The sequence below is a fragment of the Notolepis coatsorum genome (genome assembly GCF_963971535.1).
Source record: "Notolepis coatsorum genome assembly, chromosome: 10".
Taxonomy (NCBI): Eukaryota; Metazoa; Chordata; class Actinopteri; order Aulopiformes; family Paralepididae; genus Notolepis; species Notolepis coatsorum.
Genome location: NC_140174.1, coordinates 95,577,155 through 95,591,600, shown reverse-complemented (window position 1 = coordinate 95,591,600; position 14,446 = coordinate 95,577,155). Strand labels below are relative to the sequence as shown.

The 14,446-nt window shown below is 45.4% G+C and overlaps 1 protein-coding gene across 1 annotated transcript in view; it reads right to left on the bottom strand.

The window, feature by feature from the left end:
• The window catches only part of LOC311235210 (dihydropyrimidinase-related protein 2-like), a gene marked incomplete at both ends in the record, with an annotated part of 39,946 nt that extends 39,530 nt beyond the window's left edge, over window positions 1–416 (bottom strand). The window contains one exon of the mRNA XM_084322610.1: window positions 375–416. Within this exon, the coding sequence (XP_084178736.1) occupies window positions 375–416 (42 nt within the window). The remainder of the gene's footprint in view (window positions 1–374) is intronic.
• Window positions 417–14,446: the final 14,030 nt, after the last annotated feature.

Sequence of the window (14,446 nt, the reverse complement as noted above, 5' to 3'; positions counted from 1 at the left end):
AGTGACAGCTCAATGAATGGATACTAGCACAGACTAGACCGTAACCGAGCTCTGAATCATAACCAGAAATCATAATCAGAAAGGTCTTTATTGCCAAGTATATATAGTTTCCACATCCAAGGAATTTTATGTGGTCGTTTTTGGTGCGACAATTACGATTACGCCCGGTAGAATAAAATTAAAAGGTGGAATATAAAATAAAATGGAATATAAACTAAATTAAAATAAAAGCACAACAGAATATAATACAATTTAAATTGGCCAGGGCTGTAACTGACTCTGGATAGCTAACCTATACTAGCAACCGTCTATCTAATCCCATTCGGCCAAGCGCATATTCAGCAAGAAATTATATTTTCAAAAAATTTACTCACTGTAATTCGTGGAATATTTTTCTTCCCCTGGTACCCTGACATGTTGATCGTCCCTCCTCAGCCTCTCTCTAAAGATGGCAATGCGACTGGGGGAAAAAACCTTCCAAGGAATGGATGCTAGGACTTGCTAGTTGACCAGCCGACGCCCTCTGGGCTACGTGACGTCTCTGGTGACTCTGGTCTCTTATACTACAGAAGTATAATTTATGCTTAATGGTCTATAACGTTAGCTTGTATGTTGTTTGTGCAGCGAAATACGTCAGTATGCTGGCTGCGGTGCGCCAGGCTCTACTACTAGATGCGGTGCCTCGCGACCAGAAAGACCATAGAGGAGAGAGACTGTCGCCAAGCGCGAGAGGACCACAAAAGGCAAGCGCGCATGCGCAATGCCCCGCCCTGCTCGGATGAAGATCCATGCTTTCTTTCAGCGAGGACTTGATTGATTGATTGATTGATTGATTGATTGATTGATTGATTGATTGATTGATTGATTGATTGATTGATTGATTGATTGAAAATGTTAACAGATTGCAGAATGGGTACAATACACAGTACAGTTCAATACACACAATTGTTAAGGGGATGCAGACCAGAGAAAGACTTTCGTCTTGTTTACATCAGGGTCCCCCATTTTCAATTCATCATAACATATATATGACATGTATACATCATGACATACAGATAGGAGGTTGGGTAGGTGGGGTGGAGGGGGGTAACGGGGTTGGGTAGGTGGGGTGGGGGTGGGGGACTGTACATTAGAGGTGGTTGGGTGGGTGGGGGGGGGGCGGTTGTATATCACTCTGCTCTGCCCTCAGATTCATCACTAATGATAGATAATACGACACTCATCATTTTGTCCTTTATAATATAATAATAATAATAATAATAATAATAATAATAATAATAATAATAATAATAATAATAATAATAATAATAATAATAATAATAATAATAATAATAATAATAATAATAATAATAATAATAATAATAATAATAATAATAATAAACTTTATTTGTATAGCACCTTTCATACAGAAACTGCAGCTCAAAGTGCTTCACAACAGAAAAAAGACAGGCATAAAATGAGCACATAAAGTGCAGACATATAAAATCACAGTTCTTCACATAGGATCTAAGTTAACATCCCAACAGGCCACCTTGTTTATGGTTTGATTCAGTTTTAAATAAACAATAATAAAAATAGTAAGATAAAATAGACAGAGTAAAATAGTGCAATAGTGCAGTGCAATAAAATATAGAATAGATCAAATAAAATAAAAAATTACAGTGCAATAAAATAGTTCTGGATTACTGTTCAACAGTTGAAGTCGTCTTTACCTTCTCTGTTTGGTATCCACAGTTTAAAGAGGTTGGTTGGTCCTCGCTGATGGAGAGGCGCAACAAACACTGGTATTTGTTCATTTTTAAGGCCCTTATTGGTAAGCTACCTCCTTAATGCCAAATTGTATTTTTCATTTAGTTAACAAATGTCTCATAATTCAAATACCTATAGCGCCGTCATTTCAGGAGCTTCTTCAAGCACTCTTTTTGTTTAAAGTTTAATTGCATTGTTTTTAATTGCAATACTGTTCACATGCATGTGTGGTGCCGTCAGTCATGAGTAAAGATAAAGCTTGAATGACTTACTGAACTGGTGTTTTTATTTCATGGACTTGTGTTTCCCATTTCAGCACCACACGCTGTCCACCTCACTTTGAGCAAGCCTATATATATATGGTACATTGCACCTCACTGCCTATATCTGTTATTCACTCTCAACATGGATAAAACATAAAGTATGCATATAATAAAAATAATATGATGAAAATAAAATAAATATATTCTCAAAATAAACTGACGGGCCAGAAATTATTGCTGGCGGGCCAATTTCGGCCCGCGGGCCGCCTATTGCCGACCCATCTTGTTGCGCGCTCCTGGCCACCGCAGCGCGCACGCACACACAACACACACACACTGCTGAATAATTCTGTTTGCATTTGCATCAATATATATATATATATATATATATATATATATATATATATATATATATATATATATATATATATATATATATATATATATATATATATATATACTGTATATTGAGGCAAAACAGAATTATATATACAGTATATATTAGGCAAAACAGACGATGCGTGTGTGTATGTGTGTGTGTGTGCGGGATACAGTAACAACTCAGCTGCTGCATGTTAATGAACTATAGATTTATATGGAATTCGTTAATCTATAGCGATTGGGTTAACTGAGAGCCCGATTGCTTAGAGGAGTATACTGTACATAGAGCGGTAATGGTCAGATTGCTAATTGAGTCATGACTATAAATGCAAAACATAATTGTCGTATTTATTATCATTATAATTATTTAATTCCGATGATAGAAACAGTCCATCTGTAGAATGGACTTGAAGAAGCAATCACCATTTGTTCAGGGGGGTTGATATATTGTTATTTGGATATAAACTCCATTGCAGAGATGGTTATTAAGACAGCATTCATTACTCTGATAAAAAATAATTTGGTGTCTGACAGCTTGAAGTTTATCATGATGATATGATGATAACTTTATTTGAGGAAACTCTTGGTACCCAAACTCCTGTATCCAATAATAATAATAATAAATATATCTGATAGACGGGACCCGTACTGTATTATTGTACCCATTCTGCAATCGGTTAATAAAGTTTTCAATCAATCAATCAATCAAACGTCTCATAACTTCCTCTTGTGGGCGTGGCTGGTGGTGACAACCAGGTGACAACTTTTCTGAGCCAATAGGCGCTTTGCGCAGAGATAGCAAGTCGTTTCCCATCATGCATTTGCGTGGAGCAGTCAGTGAGAGGTAGGCGTGTTCGAGATTGGCTAGGCGGACGCAGATCTGCGCAGGTTTTACTACGGCCTCGCCAAGCGCGTTGCATGACGGTTAGAATGTTGTCCGACTTGCTCTGAAAATCTGACGAGACGAGGCGCGGAACTCTCGCGGGAGCGAGTCACGCACAGCCTTGAGAGCGAGGCTCCACAGTACCTCTCACCCGGCTGCTCCACGCAAATACATGATGGGAAACGACTTGCTATGGTCGCGCAAAGCGCCTATTGGCTCAGAAAAGTTGTCAGTCACCAGCCACGTGACAGCCAGGGAGTTATGAGACGTTTGATTGATTGATTGAAAACTTTATTACAGTACGGGTCCCGTTATTCTAAGCCTAACCGGTTCATGCTTCCGCGTTCGCGTTTTGCGCTCTGATTGGCCACTGATGTTTCTGGTCGCACCAAACGTGTGACGGCAAGTTCTTTCGTCGGTTGAGCTTAGGCACTCTTTCGAAGTTGGTTAAGGTTAGAGTTTGTCTTAGAGCAGGGCGATAGAACGCCAGCCCTGATTCCAAACTCTAACCTTAACCAACTTCGAAAGAGTCGCCTAAGCTTAACAAGTCAAGTCAAGTCAAGTCAAGAGTTTTATTTGTCACGGCATACGAGTATACAATGAAATGCGGGTGGTCTTGCCCGCAACGATGTGCAAATACAGTGGGTACAACATATAATAGAATCAGATACAAAAACATTGTGCAATAACAGGTAACAGGTAACAGGAACATCAAAATCGGTATCTGTACATAGTTATTTACAGAGCATATAGGACATGCTAGGTAGCTTTGGTAGTGCAATACACTGTTACTGTTGCTACTACTGATTTAAAGTGGCCTTTCCTTTTGGCAATAAGTGTGGGTGTGTGCGCATGAGTGTGTGCCCGCTCATGTTAAAGTGTTAAGTGGCTGCTAGTGTGTGAGCGTGCACAGCGTGCGTGTCGTGTGTGTGCTCGTGTGTGCTTATGTGTGGATAGTTCAGTGTTCTGTGGTACTCAATGTTCATTGTTCAGGACTCTGATGGCCTGGGGGAAGAAGCTAAGCCTAAGCCTCTCTGTCCTAGTAGCTGGGGTTCGCAGGCGTCTGCCTGACCTCAGCAGCTGAAACAGGCTGTTATTGGGGTGGTGGGGGTCTTTCATTATTCTGCAGGCTCTGGATTTGCACCTCTTGTTGTATAGAACCTGCAGGGGAGGTAGTGCAATACCCGTGGTACGCTCGGCTGAGCGCACCACTCTCTGTAGGGCCTTCTTGTCCTGTGCCGTGCTGTTTCCATACCAGGCAGTGATGTTTCCGGTCAGGATGCTCTCTACCGCTCCTGAGTAGAAGGACTGGAGTATCTTCCCCGATACTCTGAACTTCCTTAACTGTCTCAGGTGGTAGAGGCGCTGTTTCGCCTTCTTTACTACTGTGTCTATGTGTGTTGACCATGTCAGATCCTCTGAGATGTGGACCCCCAGGTACTTAAAGCTGCTCACCCTGTCCACGGTAGCCCCGTTAATCATCAGTGGTGTGTGCGTCTCCTGCTGTCCTCTCCTATAATCCACGATCAGCTCTTTGGTTTTACCAATGTTCAGGAGCAGGCTATTGTCCTGGCACCAGCGTTCCAGTACCTCAACCTCCTCCCGGTAGGCCTTCTCGTCGTTGTCCGAGATCAGCCCCACCACCACCGTGTCGTCTGCGAACTTCACTATGGAGTTGGAGCTGAACTTGGCCACACAATCGTGTGTGTAGAGTGAGTACAGCAGGGGGCTCAGAACACAGCCCTGGGGGGACCCGATGCTCAGGGTGATGGTGTTGGAGGTCTGACCCCCCACCCTGACCGCCTGGGGTCTTTCGCTCAGAAAGTCCAGTACCCAGGCGCTCAGGGCGGAGCTCAGACCTAGCTCGATCAGCTTGTCCACCAGTCTGGTGGGGACTATGGTGTTGAACGCTGAGCTGTAGTCAATGAACAACAGTCTCACATAGCCCCCCTTCTGACGGTCAAGGTGAGAGAGGGTGCTGTGCAGTACCTGGGAGACCGCGTCGTCGGTGGACCCGTTTGTCCTGTATGCAAATTGCATAGGGTCCATATCACTGGGGAGGGAGGCACAAATGTGGTCCTTGACCAGCCTCTCGAAACATTTCATGACCACAGAGGTGAGTGCCACCGGTCTGTAGTCATTTGGACATGTTGGGGAGGGTTTCTTCGGTACAGGGATGATGGTAGACATCTTGAAGCAGGCAGGGACCACTGACTCCGCCAGGGATTGATTAAATATGGCGGTGAACACCGGGGCCAGCTGGTTGGCACAGGACTTGAGTATGCGTCCTGTTATACCATCTGGTCCAGCAGCCTTCCTGGTGTTCACCTGCATAAATGCTCTTCTCACACTGTGTTCCGACAACGAGAGAGCATCCCCGCCCCCCCGCGGTTGCCCCCCCCCCCCCCTCCACAACAGCCGGCGCGCCAGTGACGTCACTAGCCGGAGAGCCAGCAGCGCCACTGTCTGCACCAAACCGAGCGTAGAAGGTGTTGAGCTTGTCCGCGAGGGAGGCGTCGTCGCTCCCCATTGAGGGGGCGCTGACTTTATATTCAGTTATTGTCTTCAGTCCCTGCCATAATCCTCTTGTGTCGTTTTGTGCCATTTGTGTCTCCAGTTTGTCAGCATATGTCCTCTTAGCAAGTTTAACAGCCTTGCGTAGAGTATAGACTGAAGTGATAAACTAGGCGTTAGGTAGTTTGCTGCTGGTCGAGGCAGAAATGGGCGCGTCACGCGATTGGGCGCACATGTCACATGACCAGAAACGTCAGTGGCCAATCAGATCGCACCAGAAACGGCAGTGGCCAATCAGATTTGCAAAACGCGAACGTGGAAGCATGAACCGGTTAGGCTTCGAATAGACGCGTCCCGTCTACCCGTCTATCATATATATTTATTATTATGATTGGATACAGGAGTTTTGGTACCAAGAGCTTCCTCAAATAACGTTATGTGTTATCATCATATCATCATGATGAACTTCAAGCTGTCAGACACCAAATATTTTTTTTATCAGAGTAATGAATGCTGTCTTAATAACCATCTCTGCAATGGAGTTTATATCAAAATAACAATATATCAACCCCCCTGAACAGCGGTGCGTTCCTGATATCAACTGTGATTGCACGCACGCTAATGGCGCCACGCGCGCTCCCGGCGAAATAAGCTTCCGTGCATTCGTTTCAACACTGGCGTGTTCTGTTGTATGACCCGCTGTAATTCATTATAGTTCATTGTAAAATAGCGACAGTAGTGTAATTATTGTCAAACCCTATAAATATAGCATTTGGAATAAGTCTTTCTTTCCGAATGAATGCAGCATGGTTTATATATAGGGTTATCGGCAGGGCCGGACTGGGGAAATAATTCATACCGGGAGATATAGCGAGAAATATAGCCCCAGTCAGGCCACTTTTTAAGTGGGGGGTCTGGGGGTCCCCCACCAGGAACATTTTAGTTACAAAGACTTTAATTTCCTGCATTCTGGTGAATTTTAGTGCATGTGAATCACAAACGTAAGGTTATGAATATAACCATAGTTCTATGAATACTAGTGACGCTCAGCGTCATCTGCACTAACCTCACTTTGTGCATTGCACTGAATAAAAATTCACAATGTACCTTTACATACCAACATTCGTCTGGCCACACCCCTATCAAGTCAAGTCAAGTCAAGTCAAGAGTTTTATTTGTCACGGCATACAAGTATACAATGAAATGCGGGTGGTCTTGCCCGCAACGATGTGCAATACAGTAGTACAACATATAATAGAATCCAATAGACAACATTGTGCAATAAACAGGTAACATAGTGGGACATCACGGTATTTGTACATAGTTATTTACAGAGCATGAAGGACATGCTAGGTCCCTTGGTAGTGCAATACACTGTTACTATACTATTTTTAAAGTGACCTTTCTTTGTGGCCATAAATGTGGGCGTGTGCAGCATGAGTGAGTGCTTTCTCATGTTAAAGTGGCTGCTAGTGTGCACAGCGTGTGTGTCGTGTGTGTGCTAAAGTGTGCTTGTGTGTGTAGGGTTCAGTGTTCTGTGACCCTCAGTGTTCATTGTTCAAGGCTCTGATGGCCTGGGGGAAGAAGCTGAGCCGAAGCCTCTCTGCCTCTATCCGCTACCTTCATAAGCAGGTGTGTGGCCACACACTCGCCTCCTTCCCAATCTTTCACCACAAGGCGAGATCAAAGGCCGCAGTGGCGTCCAGACGCTGAGCGTCACTAGTATTCATAGAACTACGGTTATATTCATAACCTTACGTTCTATATCATACTAGCTTCCGCTCAGCGTCATCTGCACTACGGGAGCTGAGCGGGAGCTTGAAGCTCGACAAATGAACCCCACTGAGGCCCCCCACAACCATCAGAACCGGGGAGGACCGAGCCCCCCCGACCCTCCCTAATGGAGGATACCCCCCCTATTGGAGGACGGGAGGGAGACGGATCCGACCGTGCGAAGAGAAACTCGAGCAACTCAATGCACAGGGTGAGCAGACCGTGGCTTGACCCCAATACTACGCACACGCACAACCCGCATGCCACCAGGGAACGAACGGAAGGAACAAACCTCGTTACCGCCCCCAAAATCACGGGGTCGAGAGCAAACTCAACCCCGTGGCAAGGCCGTAGCAGCGGAGCGCGAAGGAAGACCCAGACACACTGAAGGGACTGGATCCCCCAGAAAAAGGGGGCCCGGAGAGGTCAACGATGCCACAGCATCAAGACCTCACCAGGCGGTCACTAGTGACACCGCCCCCCACATCGCCAGCGTATTCGGACAGGGCCCCTCCAAGAGCGGGCCCTTCCCCCCACTAGCACGCCGCCTGGCACACTGACCCTGGCAAACTCAGGCAGTCAGCACGGCTGTAACTCGAAGCACTCAAGAGGCTACACTACAGCGGGAGCAGGAAGCACACCGGGGAGACGACCCCAGAAGGGGTCGATCCCTCAATCCAGGCAGCAGGCATTTGACCCGAGCCTGGAGCACTGCGGACGAGACAGGCCAAAGGGGGTCAACTGAAAACAGCACCCCCGGCGGAAGGGGCGTATGCTGGCATTGTTGCGCACCATGACAAAGTCTCCACCAAAAAACCCCGACCCAGAGGGGCCGAGGCAGAGAAGGCTGACACGATTGGCAGACGTCATGAACGTGCAGGGGCACACTCAACCGGGTAACCCGGGAGTTGACTCTGCTCCAACACACCAGGGAATCAACCACCCTCTTGGTACCACATGCGGTGGTCGTTCCTATAACCCCTCAAGAAAAACCCCAAACCACACCTGCGAGTATACACTGGCCATATCGCAGTACAAGTGTTTCAGTTTTCAAAAAGGGGTTATTCCAGGCCTACGGGTCGACGAAACACAACTTCGGACCGGGCCCGGCGGCCCAGGAAGCACACAGGGATGCCAGAGGAGGTCCATAAGACCACCCCAACAGCCCCCTCTTCGCCAAGCGTAAGAGAGGAGCGAAAATAATGGAAAACCAGACCCTTTATGATAACGCAGGGTACAACCTGTACCCAACAAAGTGTCTCCATAATGCCCAACCCTGTGACACCCGGGCCGACCCGGCATTTTCCCCCCCGAAAAAAGCACAAGTCCCTCAGGGTACCAGAACAGCAGATCTGCGTCCCCGGCGGACAACGGGTTAACTGACCTGGACCAGCGTGACCAGAACCAGTCCTGTGCCCTAATCACGCCGACATCCCCACTCCAAGAGAGGGGGTAGGTACGCGTGTCGATCTAAAACATGAAAAGAGGGCGCCACCCAGACGGTCCCATTCGTACTGCGCTCAGTGGCCCACCCCAAGGGCGTGAGACCCCTCTACCTATGTTTTGATCTATTCCGTTAACATCCCCCAGATATGAACGAGAATTCGTCGAGACGTAGTAACAGGCGCTCGGAAGAGAAAACCTCCATCCCAGTTGCCCTATAAAAACGCAGTTTTAATAACGAGCAACCAAGGCATACCAGCCTCATGCGTGATTCTTATCAGAAACACCCCGAGCCAGCACTATGTACGCGTCGAGACCCAAACACATCAATGGATAGTCTAACAAGACACCAGACATTGTTCCTCCAAGTCGCCTGGGAGAACGACAAGGAGCCGTCGTGCTTCATGTTCTTTCCTCTTTTTATTAAAAAAGAAAGAAACACAGACTGACATGAATCCCACGTGACGCGGCTGAGGGTACATTTTTTTTCATTTTTACATCCCGCCACCCTCGCCACAGGGAGGAGACGGGAATCCCCAGAGAGACTTCCCACGCGAGCTGTATAGATTGAAAAGAAACATTGAGCTATGTAACACTTGGGTTAGGGCTCTCCGAGGAGGAGGCACTGAACCAATACACACTCAATAATCGAATTGAATCGAATACACATACAATAGAGCAGAACTCCTTTTTGAAGTTCCACTCACCTTGACAATCTGAGGAGGAGGCTCTGAAACTCTGAGGAGGCTCCCTCACTGGGAAGGAGAGTCCGAACTCACAGAAGGCACTTCTCCCTGAAGAGGAGCTTCGTGAGGAGGAGCTCTGACAACTCCCTGAAACAGATCCATAACATGGAACCTGAACAACTCACGGAAGTCTTACCAATAGAAACACGCTCAGTGACGTACTCTATGGCGGGGGAATTTCCGCGGTGCACACGCCCAACTTTTTCAGGGCGTGGGACCAGGAAACTCCCTCACCCCCCCCCCCCCCCCCCCTACCCTGTAACGTGCCGAACAGCAACGTGACAGGAACCCTGAAGGACAGGGGGTTTTAACCCCTGACCAATCAGAAAAGGGGAGGAAAGGTTTACCAGTTCACCCCTTTACGACCCCTCACCCCTGATACGATGTAATGACAAAGTAGAGCATGACCCAGTCATAGCATGCTACATGAAGCATCTAACAGCTTCACATAGCTCATGTGCTAACCTGCTATCTGAGTTTTACTAAGGAAAAAACACAGAACAGAGAGGGCCCTTTAAGAGCCCCGGTCCAGACTTACACATGTGCTTCTGTGGGCCAAACCTAACCCAGTTGTAGATCACAACGACACACACAACCCTTCATCACAACAAAAAATGGCAAAAGTACACTCTTACTACAGAGGAACGCCGTTTTTCATAACGAGAAAGACATAAGTCCTTGATTACGTATTGGCCACAGGCCTTGCTAAGCACACATGATAAGTGACCAAACAACCTTTTCTTTAGGAAAATAATAGTTTCTCAAGCGGAAGCACAACCCCAGCAACTTAAGCTGAGGGTTACATCGTATCCCCACAAACACAGTGACACAATATATTGTAAACAAACATGTCTGAGAGGAGGGGGGGAAGCCCCAGGGAAACCGGGGGGGTCACCCCTCCTACCTTACCCTTGATACGACCAGGTTGAACAGGTACCCCTGTTAATATGTGAACATGCTGTTCATTGTCATCACAGGCTGAGAAAAAGATTCATTCCTCAATCACATGTCACTAAGCATAGCTTCACAGGTTAATTAACCCTCTTAGTTGTGAGTTCACCCACGTTACAAACGTTACATGACCACACATCTCATCACAACTAACCAGTTCATTTTTACACATGTAAAAAACAACGCCGATTTTCTATGGAGAGAGAAGCTATACCAGTGACAAGACAATTCACACACAACACGCGTCGTATCCTCAATGTATTGCAGCAACACACGTTTTGGAAACATCGTTATTACAAAACATTTAGAAGGGAAGAAAAGAAGAAGTGTTTAAAGTCCGGTCAGGACTCCTACCTTCACCCTGAGCGCAGGCTGAGAGGACTGCAACACTGGTCAACGGGACACCGAGTCAAACCCGGCATCTCCTGCGTTGGTGACGAGGGTAATGTCCGCTACGCCACCCAGCCGCCGTTCTCCATGTTGACAAAGTCTTCGCTGGCATGGCACCCGGGTGTAGAGTCGACTAACATCCTCTGTCAAAGATGACGTCGTAGTCAGAGTGTTTAAGGCATGGTATAGTCACAGTAACGTTCAACCGTGTAACATTAAGCTAACAGCCACCCGACTGATAGCAACAAGCTAACGTTTCCTAGCCTAGTGAACACCACGAGCTAGCGCCGCAGCTAACAAACTAGCACGCCAGCTAAGCAGCTATCACCTGAACTGTACACAACGACATAATAAGCCACACTTCAGACAGGCCGCCGCCTGAGTCCCTCCCCATCCTAAGAGAGAAGAGAAAAATAAATGTCAACACAGTTTTCAACTGTGATTTACCAGACATGCAGCGGAGTCGGCACAATTCCCGTATGTAGACATGCAGCCGACTTGAGCATGGAACTTCTGATAACGAAGATCCATGCCCACTTTCCCTCGTGCTTTAGGGTGTACTTCCACATTCATGTGAAAGATGGGGCCTGCACAGGACAGAGAAGCATCCGCTTGTCCAGAGAATCCCGGGTTCAACCAGGTCTCGGTCGCGGCCCACTAGGTTGACCATCATGGGCGTCAGACCAAGATCCTCCGTCCGCCGCTTAAGAAGCCGAGCAGAGGACCCCAATCTGGGGCCGGCCTTCGTAAAATTGTCAGCTAACCCCCATAGCATTAACAGACAACTAGTGCTCGCAAGCAAAACAGTACTCACCCAGCTCGGAAGCAACCGGTTTCTCACAACAGCCGGTGCCTCCCACAGTCCAGCTGTATGACCGGAGGTTCAATACCTATCCAGCCGCAGCAAGGAGGACTGCAGGTGGGGAGTATATCAGCGGCGCGAGCCCCTAATACGAAAAAGCCGGTGGAGGTCAGAATGATCATCATCTTCCAGACACTCCAGTGACGAAGACAATATCGCCGTATTTTCTCGAAAATAGTGAGAGAAAATAAAGATATAATGTCAACGTATCTCCTTGTCTTCTGTTTTCCTCTCAACTTTCTTCAGCTTAACATGTATATAACAGGCACTTCCTTGTGGTGAAAGTGAAGAAGGAGGCGAGTGTGTAGCCACACACCTGGTTATGAAGGTAGCGGATAGGGGTGTGGCCAGACAAATGTTGGTATGTAAAGGTACATTGTGAATTTTTATTCAGTGCAATGCACAAAGTGAGGTTAGTGCAGATGACGCTGAGCGGAAGCTAGTATGATATAGAACTAATGAGCCAACAATTGCTTAGTACAATGTACTGTTATGAACCTCAAATAAAACTGTTGTGGCAATAGCAATGCTACTCTCTCCACCTTCAAAAAGAAAAAAGCAAGAGCACAACATATTTTTCTATTTACTATTATAATACAATGAACCACCCTCTCCACCTATTCAAACAGAGCAAGAGCACAATACCATATTCACGTTTACTGATGCACTACCCATCAACAGTTAAAATAGCCCTTTACACAAACATTAAATAACAGACCTTTCATTACAACAGTAATGAACAGTATAGCCAGAATAGTGACACATGTATCGCGTGTGGTGAGCACACGCATGCCTGCACAACGAAGACAGAAGATTGCATTGTCTCAATCATTTTAACTATAAAATGAGCTCAAAGTATGAGCTCACTGACTGAAATGTCCAACAAAAAGCATCAATTGTCAAATAATATTGATCACATTAACTAGACTAGATGTTTTTGAGGAAATTAGAAAGGGAACAACAACTTAACCCTTGTGTCTGATCAGATTCTTATTTTTTTGATAACTTTGCAGTGATTATGTTTGTAGCCAATATATATGGCAAAGGTGTGTAATCTTTGAATTATTTTGACTTTCTCTTTCATAAATTGTTTATTCAATTTCAGCCCTGATCATAACCACCACATATTGTTTTTTGTAATGTCAGATTTAACAACTCCTTTCAGAAAAGTGGGAGTATTTCATTTTTAATCTGAAGTTGAATAAAATATTTATGGAAAAGAAAGTGGGAAATTATTTCAACATACTGTATAATCTTTTTATGGCGTTTTTCAATTTAGTCCCCTAATATGGAAAGAGTATAACACTTTAGTTTTCAGACACAAGGGTTAAATTATTTATTTGTTTCTTGGCAGATTTAACATTGGGCTTTTGACAGGGGAGATGATGCATTGCATGGTAACGTTAGCTAGCTAACATCCACATGTTTATTTTTATCACTGACTAACCTGCTGGTTCCTTGACCTTGCAAGAAAACATTTGATAAATGTTGCCGGATTTAGCAGCATCTCCTGTAAGGGCCTTTCTTTTTCTTTGTTTTATCCCTCTCTCCTCCACCCTTTCTCTTTCTTCCACTGTCCATCTTGACATCAACATTAATTGACTTTCGCTCTACTGTATCTCTTCTGAGTCCCTCACTACCTGGCTCACTGCCTGGCTGTTATTCTGCATCTGAGTGCCATCTGCCATTCCATTCGCCGCCTCCGCTGTCAATCAGTTGTATCGCCTGGTCCCGCCTCCACCAATCACAAGCGGCAGCACGGCTCCATTTGTGATTGATTGATTTTATTGATGGATTAAAAACACACAACAAGGATCCAAAGGATAACATGAGAAAGAGTAAAACCCTTATTTCCGTCATGGTCCCAGGGCTGTTAGGCCACAACAAAAACGACAATAACACAAAACACATACATTTAAAACATTAGAAGACTAACCTATCGCTAAAATTGTATACCCCACAATAACTAAAAACTGATTGGAAACCCATTCAAACTATAGTTTCAAGTTCAAGTTTCAAGTTTCTTTAATAGTTGTCATACAGAAGTACAGAATACTTTTATACAAAATGCTTCTTACTGTTACGCTCCAGAGACTGTGCTAGACAAGATAAGTATCAAATAACATAGTATAGCATGTAAATTAGAAGTAGAAAATGAGGTCACAGTGTTCAGTATAGACATATGTACAATGTTCGATGCAGAATAGACGTAACTGAGTTACCATATAATATACAATACTATGCAGTGTACTAATATACAATACTATATAGTGCAAAGCAGAAATGGGATGAGGTACAATTTACAGTAAGGTGTACGAGTTGTAGTGCAATCCTTTATCAATAAATATAAAGTGTGGGGAGTGGGTGCTACAGTGTGTTTGTTTAAAGTGAGTGTGTGCTATAAAGTGTGGGGAGTGGGTGCTACAGTGTGTTTGTTTAAAGTGAGTGTGTGCGTGTGGATGTGTGTGCTATGTGCGTTTGATGGTTGTTG